Raw genomic sequence first — 25,578 nt, forward strand, 5'->3', positions numbered from 1 at the left:
AGACCAAGGAAAAGAACTCCAGTATAAAAAATGGGAGGTGGCCTCCAATTCAAACTGTGAGCTAGCTCCTTAGATCTCCAGACTCCTTACTCCTCTTGAAAAGCTAACTCAAATTTCAAATTAGTTTTGTGTTTTCACTCCTTCCCAAAGATAGCACATTAGATTACACAGACTGCTTTATACATTTAAAAAAATCCACCATTTGACTTGAAAACGGTTTATTTAATTTATACAAATAACTACTAAATACAAAAAGTAGATTAAAACAAAATAGTTATTTTTTTCTGGCAGAGTTTAAATGCACATAATGGATAATTCCGAAGAAGATGCATTTTCCCCCACAGCGTTTGGGACTAAAATTCTACTGAAATCTTTGCTTCTAAATCAGTAATATATTGGGTGGTGTCGTATGGGTAATGACTAAATACGTTCTGCATACGAACTGAAAAGTTACAGTCTACACACATAAAAAAAATGTGAAGCACTTAAATTGTGAATTTAACTGATAATAAAAGAAAATGTCCATTTCAGAGTCTAGTGTTAAAAACATTTCGGTAATAAAATCATAAGACCACATAAAAATAAGCTTTAACATATGCATGAAGCAGTTTTGTAAAAACTGCTAAGTGCACAAGTAATAAATAATTTGCAAAGTTGTGTATAAACAATTCCTAATGTTCGCTTCATTGTAAACATCAGCACGTGTGTAAAATGCAGCAGAGTCTAACATTACATTTTTTTTGTTTTGCCAAATTGAATTCCTATTATCCAAAGACAGACCAGTGGAGTACGCAGCCGATGTTTTGGCAAGTTGGGTCTTTAAAATTAAGGGTAACAGTGCAAGTAAGGAATGCACAGAATTCCTAGTGCAACAAAGAAGAGTAGTGCAGCGAATATTGCTGATTAAGAATTCACCACCTCCTTGAGTTTCCCGTGGGGAGTGTCTAGGAGACCCGTGAAAGATATGCAAAGCCACTGTCTTAATGCCCAGATCTCTTGCAGGATCTCTCCGTGCTCCTCCAGTCCCCTCCCTTTGCAACCGTATCTGCCCACCATTTGTCTCTGCGGTGGGAACAGTTCACCAAGTGCCCAGGTCACAGTTTTTGAGCGAGGTTAGGGTGGTTTCGGTGTCTCCCCGGAACGGAACATGGCTGGGAGAGACGGCTGTCAGGAGGGCGACCACGGTTCTGTTCTGACAACTGGTCAGGCCAGCATTAGGTCCCAGCTGGACAACGACAGTGTTGACTCTTCCTTCTTGACACCGTGAAAATGTCAACAGTCAGTTTTTAATTTGTCTAAGGAATTATCGATTTTGGTCAAAGTCTTTTTGATACGCAGAGCTGTGAGTCTTGCGGATGGGTTCTGATACCAGCATTCTTTCATGAGCTTCGCCAGGGAAGTTAATGTCTGGGGAGAGAAAAGAAGCATCACATACACTGGCTTTTTAATGCTGCTGGAGACCGGGCAGATGTTGTGTCGCTTGTTTTTTTTTTTAATTTTTTATTTAAATTAGAAACAAGCTTGCTTTACATGTCAATCCCAGCTCCTTCTCCCTCCCTCCTCCCCTACTCCCTCTAGCGGCCCCCCTACCCCCACCCCAGTCCCCACTCCATTCCCCACAGAGGGTGAGGCTCTCTATGGGGAATCTCCAGAGTCTGCCTAGGCCCTCCCCCAAGTGTCCAGGTTGAGAAAGCATCCCTCATTGTGGGATTGGCACACAAAGTCCATTTGTATGCCAGGTATAAAAACTGATCTACTACCCAAAGCCCCCTAGGTTGCCTAGGCCTCCTCATTGACACCCACTTTCAGGGGGTCTGGATCAGTCCGATTCTGGTCTCTCAGCCATTGGTCTGGGGTCCAAGAGCTCCCCCCTTGTTCAGGTCAGCTGTTTCTCTGGGTTTCACCAGTGTGTCGCTTGTTTTAAAGAACTCTGCAGGTCTTGAGAAGCTGGCCAAGCTATAGCCATCTTCTTTAAGCAAGTACTCAAGACCTCAGCCACCAATGAAGAAGCCATGCAGTGTTCTCTGAACTTCTTTTAGAACTTAACTTTATCAGATAAATGTCATGGGCCAAGTCAGAGCCCTTGGATTTTATGACTGCTAAAAGTAACATCACTAACTCAGAGATAAGAGTGAAATCGTACAAGTGGCCTTGGATGTGCTACTATGAGCACAAATTCAGGCTTGTCAGCGTCGAGCAGCCTGCTTTTAGAATCTCAGGTAAGTAGAGATGGCCAAGAGTTAATTACCATCATCACTCAGTCCCCTGGTTTACACATACAGCTGCAGCTTTAGGGAATGGCAGTGAGTGAACTCGTTCTCAACACTGCTCCCACATGGACACTCATGTGACTACTGTCACTCATTAGCAACAGACTGTGCTTCTTCAAAAACTACACCACTTTCCAAACCTATGCAATTAGGCTCTAGGAACCTACACCAAACCGTGTAGAAGGGTAGATGCACAGTACACATCACGTAGATGCTAAGCTCCAGAAAGCTAATAATTGCACGGATGAACTAATAACAGTACGCTCACCGGGTCTGAGAACCATCTGTTGGGTATGTTTGGCCTCTGTTGATCCACACAGACAACTTTCCTCATATCTTCAAAACTTGGATCGTTGGGAACAACATCATAGAATGGTGGCTTATAATCTTCTACTATGCCTGTGTACAACAAGATGAGAATTACATGGGTTAGCAGGAGGGTTTCAAGGCTGGGTGTCATTTTCAGGAGTTACAATGTGACAGGCTAAAGTACCAGTCATCTTTTTCCTATGTCAAGGCAGCTTTGGAAGCCACAGGCAGGCCCTAAAATAAGTTGAGAACAAGGCAATAAATATATACCGGAAGGAAATCAGGAGTATGAGACAAAGACGTAAAATCCTCTTATGAAATCACAAGTACTAAAAGTTTCTACAAAGAGCTCACAGCTGTCTGAAATGTCAGTTCCTGAGGATCCCACACCCTCTTCTGACCTCCATGGGCCTCACACACACACACACACACACACACACACACACACACACACACACACACACACACACATCCCACATGTTGCACAGACACACATAGGCAAAATACTCATAGACATAAAATTAAAGTGAAAAAGAAAAACTTTTTAAAAAATATCTGCCAGTATCTAGAAGCCAAAAAGCAAACCAAGACTGCCATCCAAACCACACTTTTGTTAGGAAATTATTTTGTCAAAAAACTTATTGCTTTCAAATAATGCCCTAAGGGGCGTGCAAATAATGTGATGTGAGGTCCTCATTTTCCCCGTCACTCACTCTACAAACAGGCATGTCCTCAAACTACCAGGCATAAGTATCTATTTGGTGGCTCCTGCAGTTACTATCAGTACCTGTCTTTTAACAAAGAAGATGAATTCCACAAACCAATTTAAAACTTCACCATATGGAATTAGCAAAGTGACCACCCTCTTACATCCAGGAAACAAGGGAAATTACTACTTGGTTTTCCTCATCACCGGTGTGGTCAGTGATTAACTCAGTGGCGGGCGCTTTTCCTCCTGCACGTAACTCACTTTTATTCCTAGACACCCAGGGGGCTGTTGTAGAGCACACAGGGTGGCTGTGAGTAAATGGTAAAATTAAGCTTTCTGCAGTCGTTGCAAGCCCCCTAAAAAAGCTTTAATCCCTTTTTCATTTGTCACAGAGGTTAGAGAGAATCCACGTGGACCAGTTTCACATAAATACAAACCACTTACTCAGAAGCTCAGAAATGAGGAGCAGCTGCTCTAGAGAAACTACAGGGTCTCTAAACCTCACAAACTGAAGAGTTTGTTTTTAAAATGGAAAGTAGTCTAAATTGTGTCTTAAAAATTCTAGTTGACACTTTGTTAATTCTAAATAATGTAGCCAAGTTATACAGTTGCATCAGAGATGTGACATCAATTGCATAAACCATTGCTTCCAGGAGGTGACTACATTGCCTCCAAACCTTACCTACTTCTCTTGTAAAGAGCCCAGAACACATTCAAACAAAAATGTCTTCAGTCTTCACTTCTTGGGGAAACCACCTCAAACACAACTGAACATCAAGCTAAAAAAGAACTTTCATTTTTTGTAGGTCTGGATACATTCACAGGAAATGGGCAGCCAAGGTGCTATTCACCATCTCTCCATTATCCACTAGGATTCACTTCGTAGCCTGGCTTCATTCTTTAAAAAATGTAGCATAATCACTGGCTATTTGTGGGTAACTTATAAAGTTAGCACAAAAAAGGTTATGTGAATTTGAGCAATAATACAACACACACACACACAATCGAGCATAGGTGTATATTTAAGACACAAGACTTAGTGAGTCCAACAATGCACACTGCCATACAAAACCCTAGTCCACTTGCATTTCTGTTTTTCATATTCTGAGCTTATTAAACGTGGTCACGTGTTAACAAAAGGAACTGAGATTTTCGAACAAAGACTACTTAATTCATTGTGAGTGGAAAGCTAAGTCATGCCTCCCTTACTTCAGTCATTGGCTCAGACTCATGGTTTCCATCTGACTCTGGCTATGCTCCTCAAAAAGATTAACTAACTTAAAAAAATACTTTGGGATTAAACTGCCACAGTCTTCTGCAGGAAACTCACTTTGGTACAGTGTGCTGTTTTTGTTCCTATGGGTCAAAAATGCTTTGTATCTATTATGAATGGAACATCATGTTAAATGTGTTAAATGCTGAGGGAAACCATCATCTAGTGGAAGATAGCATGAGTATCTCTCTTTTTCTGCTATATAATATAAATCTTGTACAAAAGTATATGAAAACTATTGTTTGCTGGTATGTATGTGTTCATACTGGGGAGGGGGGTTGTATTGAGATAGAAGTCAAACCCAGGTAACACTACTTGGTTGACATCTATTTTTTTTTGGTTTGGTTTGTTTATTTCTGTTGTGTCTTGTTTTATTTGAGACAGGTCTCTCCCTGGTTCTCTGGCCAGAAGCTTGACTAGTAGACTAGAGTGACTGTATAGCAGGCTCTGGAATCATCCCTGAAGCTTGACCAGTGCCTAGCAGGCTGGATAGCAGGCTCTGCAGCCATCCCTGTCCCTGCCTCCCCAGCACAGGGACTACAAGCATGTGCCATCATGCCCAACTTCTCTGTGTAGCGTCCTGGGATTCAACTGGCATCCTCATGCTAGGACTGTACTGGCTGCCCAGCTCCCTCAACACCTTTTCAGGACAGTATCTGCTTTTCCTTGGAAGGGAGAAATCTTAGGTTTATGTGTTAGCTCCTAAATAGATTCAATAGTCACTTGATCCCCTTAACTGTGTATTAGAGGTTGAGCCTGGAAGCAGGGATACAGAAACGAGAAAGATGGAGTATTGGTGATGAACAGCAAAACAAAATAATGGTAAACAGATGAAAAGAGAAACATCATCTAGTATTAGAGACAGGAGAATGGATTAAAGCTCAGAGAAGGGGACACGTGTGGTTCCCTAAGCAGTCTCTAGAAACTGGCTGTCATGGAAGCAAAGACATTCCAGGCAGTGGGGGGGGGGGCAAAGATAAGTAATTTGTGAGACAGAAAAGAGGCCAGGAAAACAAAAAACACCAGGGAGGGGGTATTTTCCAGGCGGAAGGAGTTCATGGAGCCCAGAGAAGATGACAAGAGTCCCCTGTGAGTGAAACTGGTTTATGTGGTAGAAAGAAGAGGAAGGCCAGGGTGGACGGTGGGCTGAGCATTCAGGCTGTGCAATGACTTATGTTGCTAGATACCGAGTGACGACTGACTTGCAACTGCTCCTCACCTTCTGCCTGAATGTGACAATGCAGCACTGGATGAGCTTTGCCACACCCTGAACCAGCAGAGAGGACACCAAGAATGAAGAACAACTAAAAAATACACGCCTCTAATCTCAGCACTCTGGAGGCAGAGGCAGGCCGAGTTCTGTGTCAGAGGCTAGCCGCCAGGGCAACATCATGAGACACTGTTTCAAAATAACAAACAAAAGAACAGATAAACAAAATACTTCAAGTGCCAAGTGGGTGGTACAGACAGCAAATGGTAAGAGGGATTCAGAGAGAAGAGGTGATATTAGACAGTTGTCAAAGACGGAACAGCCGGCCCTGGCCTTCCCATTAAGGCTGCTGCTGACTCAAAGGGACATGGGAACGAAATCAGGCAGATTATTCATAGCTTCTTCCCCCACAGCTTTGGGCATGTGCAGTTAATTTGTATAACTGGTGTCCATGTGTTTTGGCCCTGCCCCCTGGGGGCACCACATATGTCTAATGGAAAGTTTTCTGTTCTTTGGGGCAAATCTGTCTTTCCCAACAGCCCAGCTCTGTTATGTTGCATGGCTCTGAGGAAGGCCCTTAGCTCTCATGCCGTAGTTTTCCAAATCTTTAAAATGTGCATCAGAAAGATCATGTGCAAATCAACAACAACACCCACTCTAGGAAGTACTAAGAACGGTTGTGTCCAGAAATAAGAGCTCCCTGGAGATTCTGTAGTGGTAGAGGCCTTAGACCATGCCCACACAATGGGAAGTTTGCTTCGTTTATCAGCTTCACATAGCCAGTTCCAGGTCAGTCTGGGATACCAGAGTGAGAAAGAAGGATGGGAGGGAGGGAAGAGGGGAGGGGAGGGGAGGAAAAGAGGCAGGGAGAGGGAGGGGAAGGGAAGGGAAAGAGGGAGGGAGAGAAACAGAGAGGGTAGGGAGAGCGGAGGAGAGTAGGGGATGGGAGAGATGAGGAAAGGAGAGAAGATTGGATCCAAGAGCCAATATGAAACAAATAAGTAAATAAATTACATGACACAGGTAGAAGTTGTATTTGGATAGGCAAAAAAAAAAATCATGAAGGACATTACAAAGGACATTCAGTGTTTGTGTTACTTTATCTACTATGCCTCGTAGCACAATGTCAAAATAATTTAATACCATGGCACATATAAAAGATGACTAAGGCCTACATGAATAAGGCTAGTCGTGCAGAAGGCCCTGGCCCTTTCAGCCTTTTCCTCATGCCAAATAAGCAGAAAAGAAGTTTGGATTCCAGAGCTCCAAGGATCTCTCAGTTATGGTTGAGGGACTGTGGACCTACGTCCTGGAGACAGGGGACCAGGAACCCACAGCTGACAAGTCTGAAGGTGGGTGATGGAAGCCCAGCTCTGCTCCAGGCTAGGTAAAGGAAGCCTGTGACAGCTGTGTCCTCACCGATCGCCTCCACTGCAAATCATGGTACATGGAACCATATGCATCAAAGTCAAAACCCGGTCTCATGGAGGTCAGAAGCAAAAGTCAACAGCCTATAATAGAGCACTATGCAGTCAGGCCTGGCTAAAGTACTAAGCAATATAATCTTAAGATGTCAGAGGAGGGAGATGGGAGTCTAAGATGGCTTCATGGACCACTCCCCAAGAGCTTCATTTCCCACTCCCAAACCTAGCGAGACAAAAGCACCACAGGACTGGAGCATCTTGTAACTGCAGAGGCCTCTTGGGCACAGGGGTCACATACTAAAGGCTGGGACTGCTACAAAAGACACAAATATACATCTTAGAGGCAGCAAGAAGGCCACCAACCAAACAGCTTCCCATAAAGCTCTGATGCCTCCATGTTATTTCAGCATGAGGCCAACTGATGGCCCTCCTCTGTTTAGTAACTCCAAATCAGGGACATAAAATTCCAGGAAATCGCAGGGACAAAAATAATCCTTCCTCCAACCTTGCCTCCACGTTCCTGTCCCAGTCATCCCCCCCCCCAAAGGTTAAAATAAATGACTAAGGAAGAACTTTCAAATTACATTAATGAATGTGGTCATTTTCCCTGGGCAGATTCATCTGTTCACACCTTAGTACGCACTAAGGCAGTGAATTCACACCATGAAGCAGGCTGGACATTAAGCGTTGCCATGGCTCCCGTACACAAGCCATTGTGCTTGGGAACAGAAGCACACTCGGCTCTCTGGCAAACTCAAGGGTTCATTAGAAGAGGCTTCCCAAACTGCATGTGCCAAACATACGTTTACTCTAACAAGTGTTTCCCAGTCCCCACCCCATGAGGGATGCAGCTTGGCCAGCAAGGATATGTTTTTTCGTTTGGTTTTTTGTTTTTCTTTTTCTGTGATACAATACTTTTTGGCACATCTGAACATGGATTTTATCACAAAATAATTAAAGTCAGGAAAATAAGAGTGTTCCCCCAGACCTTCCTATAGGCAGGAAAACGGGGAAACACATGTAACAGAAGGAAGAGGATGAGGTAGACAGTGGGAGGTGGGGAAGATCTGGAAGCTACTGGAAAGGAGGCAGAAAAGGCAGCCAATGTACTCCCTACACAGCAGGCAAAGAATAGCTGTTTCATTGACATCATCTCACTTAACCACTATGACCTTTTCAAGTTGGCACTATCAATATTTTTCCAATGGTGAAACAAGTCTAAATAATAGTGTCATAGTATAATATGAGAGCCTGGGATATTATTGATTCTCCTGTCCGAGCAGGCCCAGAACTAGAGAGAGAGCTCCAGGAGCTCCACCCACACAGGCCTCTGTGTATGCCTGAGAGTCCTGGTTCCAGGCACTGGAAAACAGAGACATCCAACAGGAAGCTATGAAGCCACCAAATGCCACAGAGGCACACAGCTTTGCCCTTTAGCCTACAGGCACTTGCTGGCGTTGTCTACTCTGCCTTCTCAGGATGCCTCAAGCCAAACGCGCATACTCAGACCCTGGACATCACATTTTCCAACTTATAAGTCCTAATTTGGAATTCTGGGGCTGAAGCCCAGCAGCGTCTCGGCATGAGCTGGCACTGACTCAGATGCCTACTCCATCTTTCACTACTTCTCCAAGCAAGCCCCTGCCTTTAGTTCCTCCGGAAATCTACATAGGAAAGATGGGAAGCCTTGTTTTTCCTCTAACAATTCCAAATTCAGTGTCAAGGTAACAACACTTCCAGTAAATTCAAAAGATCCCACTGAGAAATTTTTGACCGTGAAAATGGACTGGAGTCTCATTTCCTTACAGAAACAGCATGCGGTTTATTACTAGTAGGAAATTAATGTAAAAATCCCAATAAAAGTACAAAATATGACATATTTTTATGCTTATGGTTCACTTGAGGATCACTGCTCCAACAGAACTATCTGGTCATCAATTTTTATAATAGACTCTGAAATTCAAAGGATATATAATTATAATAACCCTTCTTATTATGAGATGTTCATATACTTCAATGAGGTACATTTTATACACAATAATTTCAAAAATATATGTTATTTTAATGACAGTTCCTAAAGGTGGTAAGAAAGTGAAATAGGAACACTGTGCCCTGGGGTGAAGGAAATACTGTAAATTAGGACATCCCTTATGGAAAGTAATTTGGCAATGTGTGCCAAGCCATAAAAACATTCATATTCTGACCTATTAAGTCTATGTCTTTTAAGATGAGGAATTAAATTCCCCAAATGAAAAGTTACATGCACAAAAATGACTACTACAGGCCTCAAATGGGAGACACAGGATATCGAACAACCTGGGGAATGGTCACATTAATTAAATATCACATGACCATTTAAAATAAGAGCAGAGATTAACTGAAGAGTTGCATACAAGAAAGACGATAACAAGTGCCTTTAAACAGAACAGAGAAGGGAATGGGGAACATTAATGTAGGAACGAGGGTAAGAGAGCAGAGTTTCTCCTGCTTTTCTTCTCACTTTTCCAGCAGTAGTTAAAATAAAACGGGTTTTCAAGAAGCAAGGGTTAGTTTCAAGTCTGAGTTTAGACAAACTAATCTGTGCTTGTGTGTGTGTGTGTGTGTGTGTGTGTGTGTGTGTGTGTGTGTGTGTGTGTGTGTGCCTTTTCTGTGCATGTGATGTTCATGGGAGAAGAAGGACTACAGAAAAAGGAAAAGATCAAGTGAGTCATTTTCAGAAAGCAATACTTGCTTTAAAATGAGAGACAAGATACCCTTATCTCCCCTTTTAAAAAGAAAAAACACACACATCACAGAACAGAAGCTCAACCCACGGCATCTTGGGAAACAGCTAGACACCTAAACCATGATGCAAAGAAGAGGCCAATAAATCACAAAAACAACCAAAACATTCTCCCTTCCCCTCCCAGCCACAGTTTTTTGCTTTTTTTTTTAATTCCCCAAAATAACCTTTAATCACAGGATCTAGCAAGCAAACTAACATTTGTTTGGCTGAATTTTAAGCAGATGACTCTAACTTCAAAGTGACTACTATTAATCACTGATCTTTCAAGCCACTTGGGTTGGAGCCTATGACACTGACACAAGGCACATCTGTGACACATGCTTACAAAGCCCACACCACACATTCCTGCCTAGCAGCTTGACTGGCTCCAGGCTGCACACCCGAAGCTGGGAACTAGCTACTGTGCTGGCCTGCCACCAGCTTCCTCTTCACCAGGGGGAAGTTCCCCATCTCACTGTTTATTCTGGTACCAATCCTCTAAGTGCTCTTGTTTAAAGCCAGCTGGTGGTGGTAGCACACACCTTTAATCCCAGCACTTGGGAGACAGAGGCAGGTGGATCTCTGCGTTCAAGGCCAACCTGGTCTACGAAGTGAGTTCCAAGACAGTCAGGTGTTGCTGGAAGGTTTCTTTCCCACCATTTCCTGCTGCCTTTCTCGGTTCTTTGGGACACAGAGGCTTATACTAATTATAAGACTGTTGGCTGATGACGAGGGCTTCTTATTGGCTAGCTGTTTTAATTATTAACCCATTTCTATTAATCTAAGTATTTCCATGTGGTCTTATCTTACTGCGGCCAGGACTACACAGAGAAACCCTGTCTCAAACAAAAACAAGCAAACAGACACAAAGATAGCCTAAGCAGAATCTGACTCCTCACAACCCCTCCACCCCCAGTTCCAAGGCACTCACAAATGACTGGGGAAAGGTGAGGAAATGAAGTCCATGTGCAATTTTGGGCAAAGTTCAGAACTTTATAAACCAGCTAGGCAATCTCTCTGTCGCAAACTGGTCTCAAGTGCTTTGATGTCACTAACTGAAAGGCAGTGGGTTGAGAAATAATTACCAGAAAATGTCCATGGCTCCATAAAAAAGGACTGTCAAGTGACAGTCTGTGGATGTTTAACCTGAAACACTTGCCATAATGTCCTTAGAGGGTGTGTTAAAAATGGACACACTGCTGTCACAGAAAACACCATCATGAAGGCACACTAACTTCAGTTATTTCCCACCGAAACTATCAAATCACTCAACTACCTTTCCTCCACAGAACTTCTTAATCTCTGGCCCTGTCACTCACAAAAATTATAACTATTCCACAAATCTCCGCCATTAGAAAAAAACCTGTCATCAGATGGCAGATGAAGCATAGATTTAGATTTCGTTTCTTATTTCCAGCACGATTCGGAACTGGGATCGTAGTGGTTCTCGGGAAGGTAAAATGGCTTTTGAAAATTGGATAAAACTTTAAATATCACTTTCTTTTCTTTTTAATGGGACAATTTCAGACACATATTTTCCAGACACATTAAGTTTATCAAGTTGATTCAAGGGACTCTGCCATGAAAACGACTCTGTGTTGTTGGGGCATGCCTAAGAGGATAGAATAAAAATTAGTGCCTCCTAAATCAATGACAGTTCATTATGTGAGGTTCACTTAAGTACCTAAGTGAACATGAGAGAGAGCCAGCCATGGGAGCACAAGCCAAAACACAGTGACAAGCAGGCCAAGTGGGTGGCCATCCCTTTAATCCTAGCACCCTAGAGTAGAGCCAGCCAGATCTCTGTGAGTTCCAGGCTAGTCTGGCCTACATAATGAGTCCCTGCAGGGAGGGAGGGAGTGAGGGAGGGAGTTAGGGAGGGAGTGAGGGAGTGAGGGAGTGAGGGAGGGAGGGAGGGAGGGAGGGAGGGAGGCAGACAGACAGGCAAATGCTTTTTATGAGCTAAGACAAAATCATTTTATAAAATCAAACAGATCAATGAATGTCACCCATCCATGGTCCTTGAACTTAAATTTGATTCATTGGGAAAGTACTGAATTCTTCTGATAAAGGAATGCCTTCCAAATGTGGAAACATACTTCTCTCAATAATCCAATGATAAGGAGAAAAAGAGTTCCGCAACAACAAGGCGCTTCTATAAGGGCTGAATACTCCTCTTAAGTTAAATCTAGCTTATGGAGGAACAAAGAGAGAAGGACAGTGAGAAGACAGACAAACAGAAAGCCAGAGCAGGAACGGAAATAAGGACCCAAACGAAAACCAAGAATAAAATTACGCTGTTCCAAAAACAGCTCTTCAGTTGACGTCTCTTCTCTTGAATTTCAGACACAACGCCATCACATACTTAACCCACCATAAGTCAGGCAAGTACGATTTGATTCAAGGAACAATGCGGCTTCCATATTCCCCCGTGCCTTTTGGCCACAAGGCATCAAGAGACCGTGGACAAGGAAAATGTTGCACACTTACCATTGCTCACCATCCGCCTGGCCACTTCCCACAGGACGAGGCCAAAGGCCCAAATGTCGACCCTCTTGTAGGAATCAAAGCAATCCACTTGGATGGTTTCATCGAGAACTTCTGGAGCCATGTAGCGTTTGGTCCCCACGCGGGGGTTGTTTCCCACATCGAGCTGATTGGTGCTTTGGGAATGCATGACTGCTAGGCCTAAAGGGAGAAAGACAACAGTGTAATTAGCTACTGTTCTTCTACAGGGCAGGAACTTAACACAACGCCAATCAAAAGCGCCCCCTGGTGGTACAGTGTCACTGGTGTTACAGCTGGAATATCCCGAATAGCCCCAGATTAACTGTAACTTTGGGCATGAGAACAGGAAAAAAGACTAATTTCCGGAAGATTATGAGACTACCAAGTTAATATATGAAGCTCTAGGAGGTGTAGTCTCTCGTAAATGCAAACCAAAATACTAAAGCAATGTGAGGCCACGTTTGAAGCCCATGGAAAAACAGGCTCACAAACGTTCTGTGTTGAACCTTAGGGTGGCTTGAAAACTAGCGAAGTAAACTCTCAAATGCCACCACTCCTCTCACTTGTCTCCAAACACAAATTTTGACAGTGTGAGACCAAAAACCTGCGGGAATTTATTGCTACACAAAGGGCAAACTACAGCTGGTTCTGGTGTATCCCCATAGGAGCAACCTCTTTTCAGACAAATTGGGCTGGCTGAACCCATGGGCCCTCCCCCAGAATCCTGGGAACAGACAGTAACAAGCTGAACCTTGACTCAAAGTGCATCTCTCTCATTAAATGGTTCCAAAGCACTTAAGCCATGGCTCTGTTTGTGAATCCCTCCACCAATTAGAAAGACCAGCCGTTCCCCGCTAGCCACTGGGGAAAGACAGATTTGTGCATGGCTCATTTGAGGGTAGAATTATTTATTGATGGATAAATAGACCATCTTAAAAATGATTGCTATAACACTCAATATAATGAGAAGTGCCAAACAGGATCAAGATGCCCTAGGAAACTTTGCAATCCTAAGATGCCTTGGAAATTCCTCCAGCTATCTGCAGTGAATGAATTTTTCAGGCCACAGCTTTGAAGGCATGATTCCATATGAGGCCAGAGAGCACGCCATCTTACCCTTCACAATTAGCAAAGATTTTAGCAACTGCCTTTGTCTAAAGCAGTGTGGCTCCCCTTTCTCTGTTCTGGCCATTGTGAACATTCTCCAAATTATATATGCTCCCCTATCATTCCTAGAATCACAGTCAAACTGTCAGCATGTCGTGAAGGTGCCGCGGAAACAGACATGCCACGCCCGCTGTGCTGCTGGCTTTAGTTTTGTCCAGAAGTTTGGGCTGGATTAATAATGACAAAAGTGACCATGTGTATCTTTAGAACGAGGGCCCAAAAGGCAGAATAAAAGTTTCCCGATTGCTTTCTTTGGCTCATTCATTATGCTAAAGGCCAGTAAATAGCCCCTTGGAGAGAGGCTACATGCAGGGCACTGAAGCTTGCTGCCAAGAGCCATGTCACCACACCACATGGGAAATAGCTCCTTCGGCTACCACAAAGGCTTCCGATGACTAGAGCCCTGAGCAACAGTTTATCAGTGTACATCTGCAATCCCAGCACTTGGAAGGCAGAGGCAGGAGAATTTCTACAAGTTTCAAGGTCAGTGAGCTCCAGGTCAGCTAAGCTCAAATAGTAAGACACTGCAAGAAAGAAAGAAAGAAAGAAAGAAAGAAGGGAGGGAGGGAGGGAGGGAGGGAGGGAGGGAGGGAGGGAGGGAGGGAGGGAGGGAGGGAGGGAGGGAGGGAGGGAGGGAGGGAGGGAGGGATACAGAGTGAGTAAGGGGAGGGGAAGGAAGGGAAGGGAGTGGAAGGAGGAAGGAAGGAAGGAAGACAATAAAAATCATTCAGAAGATGTTAGGTGCTAAGCTTCACAGAAAATTCTTTACCCATTAGAGGGTTATTATCACAATAAAGAAAAAAATGCACCCTGTAAACCTTGACTGAATTGTTACTTGGGAAAGCCAAAAAAATGATGGAGAAGGATGGTGGCACACAGCTGTAATACATTCAGCATTCAGGGGCTGAGGGAGGGAGATCCCAGCCTAGTCTGGAAGACATAGTCAGACTTCAGAGATTTTTAGATGAGATTCAACTGTGGTCTTGGAAGAGATATATTTTGATATGGGAGACAAATTTTGAGATATTTAGTAATAGCGTGTTATGATATCTGTCACATACCCCAAAATTAGTAAAACTACACAACCACAGTAGAAAAAAATGTGACAAAAATTTTCATTTTGAATCTAAGAGTCATTACAATATTCCTTCAAGCTGAGTGGTAGTGGTGCACACCTTTAATCCCAGCACTTGGGAGGATGAGGCAGGAAGATTTCTGAGTTTGAGGCCAGTCTGGTCTACAAAGCAAGTTCCAGGCCAGCCAGGGCTACACAGAGAAACCCTGTCTCAAAAAACAAAACAAGCAACAACAAATACAAAAAATAATATTTGTGATGCTTTCATTTATTTGCAAGTGTATTTTTTAATAATAAAGTTTATTTTTAAAAGAAAAAATTAATTAAAAACTTATATACTTAGGTGTTGCTAATAATAAAAAGTCAGAAAAATCAGCCGGGCATTGGTGGCACACGCCTTTAATCCCAGCACTCAGGAGGCAGAGGCAGGCAGATCTCCGTGAGTTCTAGGTCAGCCTGGTCTACCAAGCGAGTTCCAGGACAGGCTCCAAAACAATACAGAGAAACCCTGTCTCGAAAAACCAAATAATAATAATAATAATAATAATAATAATAATAATAATAATAAAATCAATCAGATACAGTCCTTTGAGCAGCACTGATAACTGAACACCATTCCTGATGAGTGATCCTTAATCTCAGGGTAAACCATGAAGAATTAAATGCAATGTAAAGCCTTAAGGGGGCTGCTTCCTACATGTTACGGGTCTGCTGTAGTAACTCAGTAGCATGGGTTTGACAACAACTAATGTACCTAATTGGAAGGCTTCATACCAAAAGAAATGTGGCTGAACCATTAATTAGCTGGACAAAATCCACCATCTCTTTCTTTCCTGACCAAGTACCATAAACCAAAGCCAAGAGCCGCCGTAACGTATTACATATAACAGCAGCCCTCACCTGAACCCTACTATACTCCTGTGACATGGGGGTGTCTGTGATAAGTTACAAGACTAAAGCAGAAACAATTCTTGTGGAGGTGCCAATGCACTAAGCACTGGACGCCCCTTCCACACACACACACCTTGGCTAGACCCACTGGCCCTTGGACAGAGTGTAAGTAGTGTCAGCACTTGAGGCAGGTACGTAAATAAACACGCAAAAATACAGAAATAGCAGAATTTGCACACAAGTCACCCTGGCTCCAAGAGCCAGACAAACGTTGTGCAAGTTTCCTTCAGATTCAAATGGCTGCACATTGCTTTGGAACCACACCACGGGTACCCTTTCAAAACACTGTAGGATAACGCCTCAACGTGCAAGCCAAGATTCTGAAGTGAATCAAAGGAAATAGATTCTCCTAACAAGTCAAATTCTCTGTTTTAAAAATCAAACAAAAGTAAATTAATCTTATTACACAATTAAAGCTAATTCTGTCTAAACCTTTATCAGAATGAGGAATCTCAATCGTCTACTAGAAGGAGTAAACATCATTCAGTTCTTATTAGCACAATTACACAGCTGAAATTCTAGGGGTTTAGGGTGGATAATATTTTGCGGACTGGCCACTATCTGTGAAGATAGTCTTTTCCCTGGAACAACTGATGCTCCAGTCAGCAGAGCCGAAACCCTGGAGGGTGGCAGAGCTCCAAGTCCATGAAGGGTGAGCTGCCTCAAGGATCGCTTCCTCCACTTGGTAAGTTTACAGAAGAATGACTGCATAAACCGTTTTGTAAAGACAAACCACTCCATGAAACATTTAGCTCTCCAACTACTGTCATGCAAAAGTTCGTGAAATGGGAATGTAACAGTGGCTGCTGCCGGTCAGGGTGTCAGGACAGGGATGGGGCCTACTCTGAAAAATAACAGGAAAGTCTCAGCAGAGACTTGGGTTTGCAGCTTCTGTCAAAACTCTGAAAATATAAGGTTTGCGTGTTTCGGGTTGTGCGAATTGTACCCGAATGGACCAAACAAACAAACAAACAAACAAACAAACAAAAAAAACAACTGAATGAACAAGTAAGGCACTTTACTTAATGGTATATTCATTTGAATGTTGAAGTTGTCAGAGAAAAGAATTCTTTCTGTCTGCAACTTGCTTTAAAACGCTCGAAGACTAACATGGACTGATGCATAGACTGATGCATGGTGCAGACTGAAAGAACCGTGAAATGTTAAGGGGGAGATACAAGTGGTACACACAGCTGCTGGTTAGAATGACAGCCGACTTTCCTTAAAGTCTGAGGCTTTTCCTACAACGTGTTAGGAAGAGAAATAGGTACAGTCTGGCTAAACACTGGAGGACAACACTGGCAAATTAGGTCATTAGGAATGAATAGTTTGAAGATTTTACCCAAATCCGCTATGCAGCACTGTCCGTTCTTCTTCACCAGGATGTTTTTGCTCTTTAGATCTCGGTGGGCAATGGCTGACTTCCCTTGGGTCCCAAATATCTCTATGTGCAAATGCGCCAGACCACTAGCTATGGACAGCACTATCCGCAGGCAGCTAACTGTATCCAGAGTGGTGAGCTGAAGGTAGTCATACAGCGATCCCATTTCGTGGTAATGTGTGATTAGCCACAGCTGGGTACTGGAGTGTCTGGATGTCATGTCTGAAGCGATGAAACCTGCAAAGGACAGAACCGTCACAGTGAGAACTCCACCTTGTAACTCTGAGGACCCAAAAGAGTCACAGAGCAGGTCCAATCTAGAGCAAAGAATAATTAACAATCACAACAGCAACAAAGAATAGCATCTACTCCTGAAAGGGACAGTGCTGATGAGTAATGAGCAGCAAAATGTCCAGCCAGTTTCCACCATAAGAAATCCTTTCAGGCTGGGTATGGTGGCACACGCCTTTAATCCCAGCACTCGGGAGGCAGAGGCAGGCGGATCTCTGTGAGTTCAAGGCCAGCCTGGTCTACAGAGCGAGTTCCAGGACAGGCTCCAAAACAATACAGAGAAACCCTGTCTCAAAAGAAAAAGAAAGAAAGAAAGAAAGAAAGAAAGAAAGAAAGAAAGAAAGATATTCCTTTTAAAACCTAATACACAGTGTGAAGAATCACAAGGCATTTACACTTTGGTGCTCACCCACAATAAAAATTCTGAACTCTTTGCTATATGGATATCCCAAATAGTACTATAAACCTGGAATCTGGATGCTTGCCTTCTAGTCCTGACCTGGCACCATGAGTCCGGCCCCCAGAATCCTAATAGCTCGGAGCAGGCAGCCACTATCACTGCTATGCCTGCTGCACCCTCTGCAGTACCGAAATAATTTTTTTTCTAAAACGTTCAGAGCAGATACTGGAATAGGTGACAGAGGTGACAGAAGTCTTGAAGAGAAATGAGGCCCTAGCAGACATGGAGAGACATGATGCTACTTTTGCTCACACTCTAAGCACACTTGAGGAACTCTTTATGTGTATCAACCATCCCCAAAATACAGATCCCAAACTGCAAAGCCCGATTCCAAAGAAAGCAAACAGCTACCTGTGCAGTAGCCCATACTGACGTCTTCCCGTGGGAAAGGGATTATCTTATATGCTAAGCAAGCTCTTTTGCTCTCATCTGCCCTACAATGCTTAGATCTTAAAGGAGGATTTTGTTTGTCCATTCATAATGTCTTAAGCCAGGAAAAATAACTTTGAAATGAGCAGGACTTTTTTCAACTGTTTACCTCCTAAGTCAATGTTAATGCATTCGATTCTCAGTGCTGGGGCACTGTTATGGGATGCTTGTGTTTGGAACCCAGAACTGTCCATTACTAATGAAAGCTGAGCAGGTGTCCAGAGGTGTGGACTCAGCTACACCCACTGGATGTGTTGGTAACACGGGAAGAGGATGGTTAGACAAAAGACTTCCGTCAGACCCACCCTCCCGGGCTCTTCAGTTAAACGTTTAGTTAAACGTGATCAAAAAGTGATCTAATATCTGTGAAGTTTGCAGCAGCAGTGCTCTTAAGGAGCCAGCAGAGGTGCTGGAATGTGAGGTGTCGAGACCACGGGGCCCTAACACTATACCACTGCTTTACATACTGGCTCCACCATCCGGAGCTGGGCGATCATGATCAAGTCACATAAAATCTCCACCTTGCTCTCCTTGTTGATAGGGTGAGGGCAACAACACTTACGCTGAATGGTATGGCATCGAAAGGCAGTGCATCCAAAATGCTTAAATATGATGCTGAGCACATGGTGTTTACAAAGAACATTTTAATTTTTACATTTTCAGGAATCATTTGCTTCCCCACTCCCCAGTAATCTCAAGAAATAGTGACATTAAATAGCCAACAGTACTCTTGGGTGGGTTTTTAATATACATATGTGCATGCATGCACGTATGTGTTCATGGTGTGAGGGCATAGATGATTGTGAAGATCCATGTGTAAGGCTCACGAAACAATGTCCGGTGGCAGTCCTTGCTTTTCAACCTCTTTAAGACCTGATTTCTCTTTGTGTATATACAACGCTAGCTGGCCTGAGGGCTTCTCGCAATTCTATTCTCCTATCTCCATCTTTAGTCTCCAAGTAGGGGTGTGCTACGATTATAAAATGCCTGCACTACAGCCTAGCTTTTACATGGGTTCTGGTGATTCAGGCTCAGGCTGTCAGTCCTGCAAAATAATCACTTTACCTAACGAGACATCTTCCCCAGCCCCTTAGTAGTGCTTTAAATTTTAAATTAATTTACTTTTATTATATCTCTTATTATTTATTTTGTGAGTGCATGCACATGTACATATACGCCATGGCATATGGAGAGAGTCAAAGGATAACATGTGGAAGTCTGTTCTCTTCTACCATGGGGATCCCAGGTTGGAACTCGGGGCAAACTCAAGTTTGACAGCCAGAAATGAGCCATCTCACCAGCCTCTCACAAAAGACACAAGAGCACAAGACAGTTATGAAGTAGGATAAGGGTTATCACTGCACAGCCATGCCAGCTTTAATGTTATTCAGTTTTATGTTTAAAAATACGCAAAGCAGGACTGGGGATGGACTTGGTACAGGGCTTGCCTAGCATACAAGAAACCCTGGGCTTGGTCCCCAGCTCCACATAAACCAGACATGATGGTACTTATAGCTATAATTCTAGCACTTGAGAGGTGGAAGCAGAGGGACCAGAAATTCAAGATCTTCCTTGGCTACATAGTGAGTTTGAGGCTAGCCTGAGATGCACCGGACCCTGTCTCAAAAACAGGGCATAAAGTGATCAACATCATATATCTTTTTAAAGCAGGTCTCCATACTCCGTAGTTATAGAGATAAGGTGGTCAATGGTCAGAAAGAAGCACCATTGATAGGCAGGTGCAGTGGGTCTCTAACAGTCCTTAGGTTAGGGTAGAGTTTTACTCCCCAGAGTAAAAGCCAGTTCCCACCATCACATGGCATGCTGCATTAGCTACATCTGGTCTCTTCCTCACCAGATGCAGCAGAACGAAGGCTTGAAATTCAAGCTGGCCCACAGGTTTAACTAAGGGGATAAACAAGGGTCATACTTTTACATGGGAGTGTGTAGATATACATACAAAGAATAACTTGAACTATGTGCTTTGACGATCTAGATTTAGCAATACTCCTGGGGAGGAGGGTCAGAACCAGAGATACTGGAAACATAATATGTAAGCCAGGCCTGGTGTGGCACAAGCCTCTCCTCCCATTGACTCAGGGAAGCTGAGGACTGAGAACTGCCCGAACCCAGGAGGTCAAGATGTCCTGGGCAATGTAGCCATACTCCAGAAACAATACAGTAAAACATGGTAGGGAAGGGTACCTAGCTGAAACATAGCATACTCTTTCGACAGAAAATAAAACGGCCATAGAAAACAGAGTATGCCTATAGAAAACTGGTGTGTGTGTGTGTGTGTGTGTGTGTGTGTGTATGTGTGCGTGCGCGCACGCATGCAAGTGTACATGTGTGCATGCATGTGTGTATGTGTGCATGCCTGCCTCATGTTTATACAGCATACACTTTACCAACAGAGTCATCTCCCCAGCCCTGGCTAAAAGTTTAATGTAAACAAAAAAATGTTTATTTCTGTGAGCCTTCTCAACTAAAAAGACCATATGTCCATATCACGGTGACTAGGGTGAGGGAGAACAAGCTCAAGGATTTAGAATTCCAGAATTTCCACATATAACTGGGGAAGAAAAACTGGACAATGTACTCACAGTAAGGATCTCTACCATCTCACATATCCGAATCACATTGCAAACACATCTTCCAAGTTTCTCTTGAGATTAAACCCAATTTAGACAATATTCCATGGGTGTTACCATGTGCTGGACACTGACAATACTAGGAAAAGAGGTAAGCACTATGGGAAGGATTCCTACCCTCAGCATGCAACACAATGGCTAAGACACTATCAGGAAAGCATAGCATCCTAGAGACTTATGTGAGCACAGGAAGCAAGAGAGGGGATTGCTATGCACTTCCTTCAAAAGGTTTCAGACCTCAAATGTCACTTAGGAGGCCATGCAGGACACAGCAGGGAACTATGGTGAAGGGTTAAGCTGCTCAGCAGGATTGGCAGCTCTAGTATTTCGTCTCTCATCAGTAGTCTTGCTAGCTAAAACTGGGAAAATAAGAATCCCAACTCTCGAAGGCTGCAGGGAGAATTCCCCCAAGAGGCCACAGAGGAAGCCCTTATAGCAGAACTCATAACATGGTAACTGTCACTATTATCCCTGGCAGAGTTGTTAGAGCTGCCATCAAGCTAATACACACAGACCCCGCAATGCAGCACAGACCGTGACTGGTAGGTTCACAGCCGAGGGCGTGCAGCAATGCACAGGGGAGCCCATTCAGAGAAACTGAGACATGGAGAAAAGGGAGGTTAGAGGATGGAAAGGACCTAGTGGATAGACAAAAACAGTGCAAACAAGGTCAAAGCCACCTGTGTGTCACAGTCCCGCAGAGAGGAAAATACTAGATGTAGCTAGATGAAGACATATTTGTAACTGAAGCTCAAAAGACTCCTTGCAACTGACAACTAGGGAGCTAGGACCTACGTAAGTCAGGCCTAGAAGTCATCAACACTATAGGCCAATTTGAGAGCAACCAAAGACTCATTTTAACGTGTGTGTGTGTGTGTGTGTGTGTGTGTGTGTGTGTGTGTGCTTTGCTTACATGTATGTGTGTGCACCAGGTGCATGAAGTATCCACAGAGGCCAGAGAGATCATCCAATCCCCAGGAACAACAGTTACAAACTGTTGCCATGTTGGGGTGGGGAATAGAACCCAGGATCTCTGCAAGAGCAACCAGTGCCTTAAAATGCTGAGCTGTCTCTCCAGCCCCTCGGACATTTTGAAGTGTTCCTGAGATTGAACGCCATCACACTGTTGAAGCAAAGCTCTGGACAGTCACCCAATCATCAGTCACCAACAACTTGGGTCACATCTGAATACTAAATTAACAGAATGGGATAGAAGTACAATGTGCAATGTACCATGCACAGACATAATCCAATGGCCATACAGTGGCCAATACTATAGCATACAGTTAAATTCTACACAGATTTCTCTTCTATTTTTGAAGACTCACTCTAGGCAGCTTTCACCATATGTGTGTATTAATGGAAACACACTTCAAGTCTTTCTGAAACTACAGAAGCCAGTGGGCCCTCTCCATTGCTATAGCAGGATTGTAGTGGGCACTTCACATATTTCTTCAGTGTTGCTAAGCTTTAGTGAGAAGATGATGAAAATTCATCTATACTTTGTGAGTCCCCGAAGTATGCGAGGAGTTTTCAAATTAAAATGTATGCTGAATCCCTCTGTAAATCTGGTCTTTAAAAATGATGCCTAGTTTGAGGGAATGTGCATCTAATTAAGGCGTCCCTGGGAGCTGTGAATCTCTAGGAAAAAATCCAAAGACCTTTCTTAGCTTGATCCTAGTAATAAATATTCAGGAAGGGTGCGGCAACCAGTACTACCCAAGAAGCCTTGAAGTGAACAATGTAGATCAAGTTTCTGTTGTTTAAATACATCTGCAGACACAGGAGTAAGAAGACCTGGCAACAGACTTCCTTTCCATGGTGCAGGACATTTATAACCTATGTGCAGATTTAAATAAGGAAAATACCTGTTAAATAGTCTATAAGTTCTGGGGGGTCACTATGTCGTTTTCTGGAAGAGACTAGCCTGCCAATGTGATAAGCGGGAGAGAGCAAGGCGGGGCAATTATCTCTGTCAACACCAGCTAATGAAAGCTAATCCGTACTTACCTAAAATATTTTCATGCCTCAGCATCACAGTGTTGTACAATTCTGTTTCCCTGAACCATGACTTCTCGTCTCGGGAGGAGAAGATCTTTACGGCAACGTTTTCACCTTGCCAGCTGCCCCTCCACACCTCTCCATACCGGCCCTTCCCTGTGGACAGTAAAACAGATGAATTAGGTGAGAAACATTTTTGTTTTTGTTTTTCCTATCAAACACAGTCAACTTGACAGTGTCCTTATATTCCGCACCTCCCTCTTCCTCTCTGTAGACCAGCCAGCTATGTCAGTTTGTGAAAGCTGAGCCCTTACCAATGAGATGAAACAAACTTACCACCTCCATCATGGAGGCCGTTTTGGCACACGCATTCACTAGTTGGTAGACCCTGTTTGCAAAAAGGTTGCCTTGCCAATAACTTTTGTCTGGATCATGTGTTCTTTGTGTGATGCTTATACGATTCTTGGTTTCTGATATACAGAAGGGTAAATACAGGGCACACAGACAGACCAAACAACTCCTAGTAGTAAGAACTAAGTCCAATGCCTGAAACTCTTAACCCCTCTCATTTGCTGGGTAGACTCAGTTTGAGAGTGTAAATGCTTTTCTTACAAAGATGTACAAAAATAAGGTAGAATTTTCCTTTCTTTCTTTCCTGTCCACCTTATTGTAACAGAAACCTGCCTTCCAATCCATGTGACACAATTAGCTGATACCTAAGTAGCTGCACGTGTATATTTAAATTGCTTTCCTGAAGGGTGTCTAACTTGTCCTAGGCTATCCCTGCAGGCAGCCCAGAATATTTGTAGATGATGGTGTTAAGTCGCAATGTCAAAAGACTAGACACCTTTGGCATATAGTTTTTGAAAACACACGAAAGGTAGCACAATTTAGAAAATAATACTGATTCTTAGATTTCCATATGGTATCAAACGTCAAAGGAGTAGGGGTATGTAGCTAAATAACTGAATGGTTTCTCGGGCTCCTTTCCTTTACATTGGACCCTCAGAGACATCTCTAAGCACAAATATCTCAATGTGCTTTTGCCATTCCAAACCCCCCCTCCCTGCCACAGAAGGACAGTTTGAGATCCTGGAGATTAGCAGCAAACTATGGCGCTAGCAGGTAGGCTGTCCTGCACCACGACCACCACCTCTAAAGGGGTTCTTGGAGGAAGATGTATTTCCAAATCATAAACACACAACTCCAGGACAGCTCTGATTTCTGACACTGGCTGTGGGTGTTGGTTTGGATGGGCCCTGGTGACGTCACAGGCGAACCACTCTAGAAAGACCGTTTGGTAGCCAGAGAGATGGCTCAGTGGGTAAATGTGCTTGCTGAGTTCGAGCCTGGGTTTGATCCCTGGAACCTGTATGAAGGTGGAGATAGAGAACTGACCCCACAAAGTAGTCTCCAGCGGACACTCACATATGTGTGCATTAACATACACGTGCGACACTAATCGGCGAGATCTTCTCATAAAGTCACCTGGGGGCTGGAGAAATGGCTCTGTGACCAAAAGTACTGGATGCTCTTTTAGAGGACCCAGATTTGATTCCCAGAACCCACAGGGTGGGACACAACCATCGATAGCTTCAGTTCCAGGGAATCCAATGCCCACCTCTTACCTCCTCAGACACCAGGCATACTTGTGACACACAGACGTTCATGCAGGCAAAACATCCATACACATAAAGCAATAGAGTATTTTTTTTAATCCTTGAGGAACGTATTTTAGAAAATGGGGTGACATGGCTGGGATCTGACTGGTCTGATGGATGCCGCCTACCTCTATGCAGTAGCCACATGCTTATCAAGGACACATTCCCCTTCCAATCATCTCTTTAATTATAGGTAAGGATGATCAAAGAGTTGGGAAAAAAGGAGGTCATTATCTCAAAACCGTGGGGGCCAACACAGCATGTAATAGCTGGGACAGCAGGCAGTGAAGTTGGAGATGAAACGACAAAGCCATGAGCCTCTCGGCCTAGGCATGTGCTGACTGCGCGATCACAGCAGTGTAGGAGGCAGCTGCTGCGCCCCCTGCATGCACACGAATACAGTGCTCTCCTGGAAAACTAAGCCGATAAGAACCGAAATGTAGAAGGAAACCAGGTGTGTCCAAGTCAACCCTGAAACACCCGCAAAACCACTGATGCCTGGGGGTGTAGCATGATGACAGAGTGCCGGCCTCACAGGGGCGACACACAGGGTACCGTCCAGCTCCGCTGGTGGGATGGCAACATGGATGGCAACCAACCCGAGGTTCCCTGTGATGACCTAAGAACCCTACCCAACAGCAATGACTAATCTAAAGGGATGCTGAGATTCAATGGCATCGTGGGCTACTGTCAAGAACCACGGAGTCTATTTAGTTTAATCCAGCCATAGACATGATCTAGCATTTCTGTTCAAGATGAAGACTAGTGTTGAGATGTAACAAAGCCAGAAGCTACGAAAGCGGAAGAAGAATGCTAAGCCCTTCCTGCCTTTGCCTCATGTGGTGTCTTTATTTAACTAGCTGTGGACACAAAGGTGTTTGCTGCCGTGAATCTTTCTTTTTTAACTAAGAAAATAAAATACATTGCATATATGGCATGGTAAGTTGGTAAAATCAAAACAGAAATTTATTTTAGTGGTAGTCAAATGCTTTTTGCTAATACTATCTGATGCAGAAGCCCTTAAAACAAGTTTCCCAAAAGTTC

General features: G+C 43.6%; 1 protein-coding gene across 2 annotated transcripts in view; it reads right to left on the reverse strand.

The window, feature by feature from the left end:
• Nucleotides 1-201: 201 nt before the first annotated feature.
• Acvr1 (activin A receptor type 1) overlaps nt 202-25,578 on the reverse strand; it is a 119,664-nt gene continuing 94,287 nt past the window's right edge. For both annotated transcript variants that reach the window (XM_040745372.1, XM_040745373.1), the window contains 5 exons: nt 22,883-23,029; nt 17,003-17,278; nt 12,450-12,647; nt 2,539-2,669; nt 202-1,407 (listed from right to left, as the gene is read on the reverse strand). In XM_040745372.1, coding sequence (XP_040601306.1) covers nt 1,273-1,407; nt 2,539-2,669; nt 12,450-12,647; nt 17,003-17,278; nt 22,883-23,029 — 887 coding nt within the window. In that variant the 3' untranslated portion in view covers nt 202-1,272. The remainder of the gene's footprint in view (nt 1,408-2,538; nt 2,670-12,449; nt 12,648-17,002; nt 17,279-22,882; nt 23,030-25,578) is intronic.

This window comes from Mesocricetus auratus, unplaced genomic scaffold, assembly GCF_017639785.1.
Source record: "Mesocricetus auratus isolate SY011 unplaced genomic scaffold, BCM_Maur_2.0 Super-Scaffold_100004, whole genome shotgun sequence".
Taxonomy (NCBI): domain Eukaryota; kingdom Metazoa; phylum Chordata; class Mammalia; order Rodentia; family Cricetidae; genus Mesocricetus; species Mesocricetus auratus.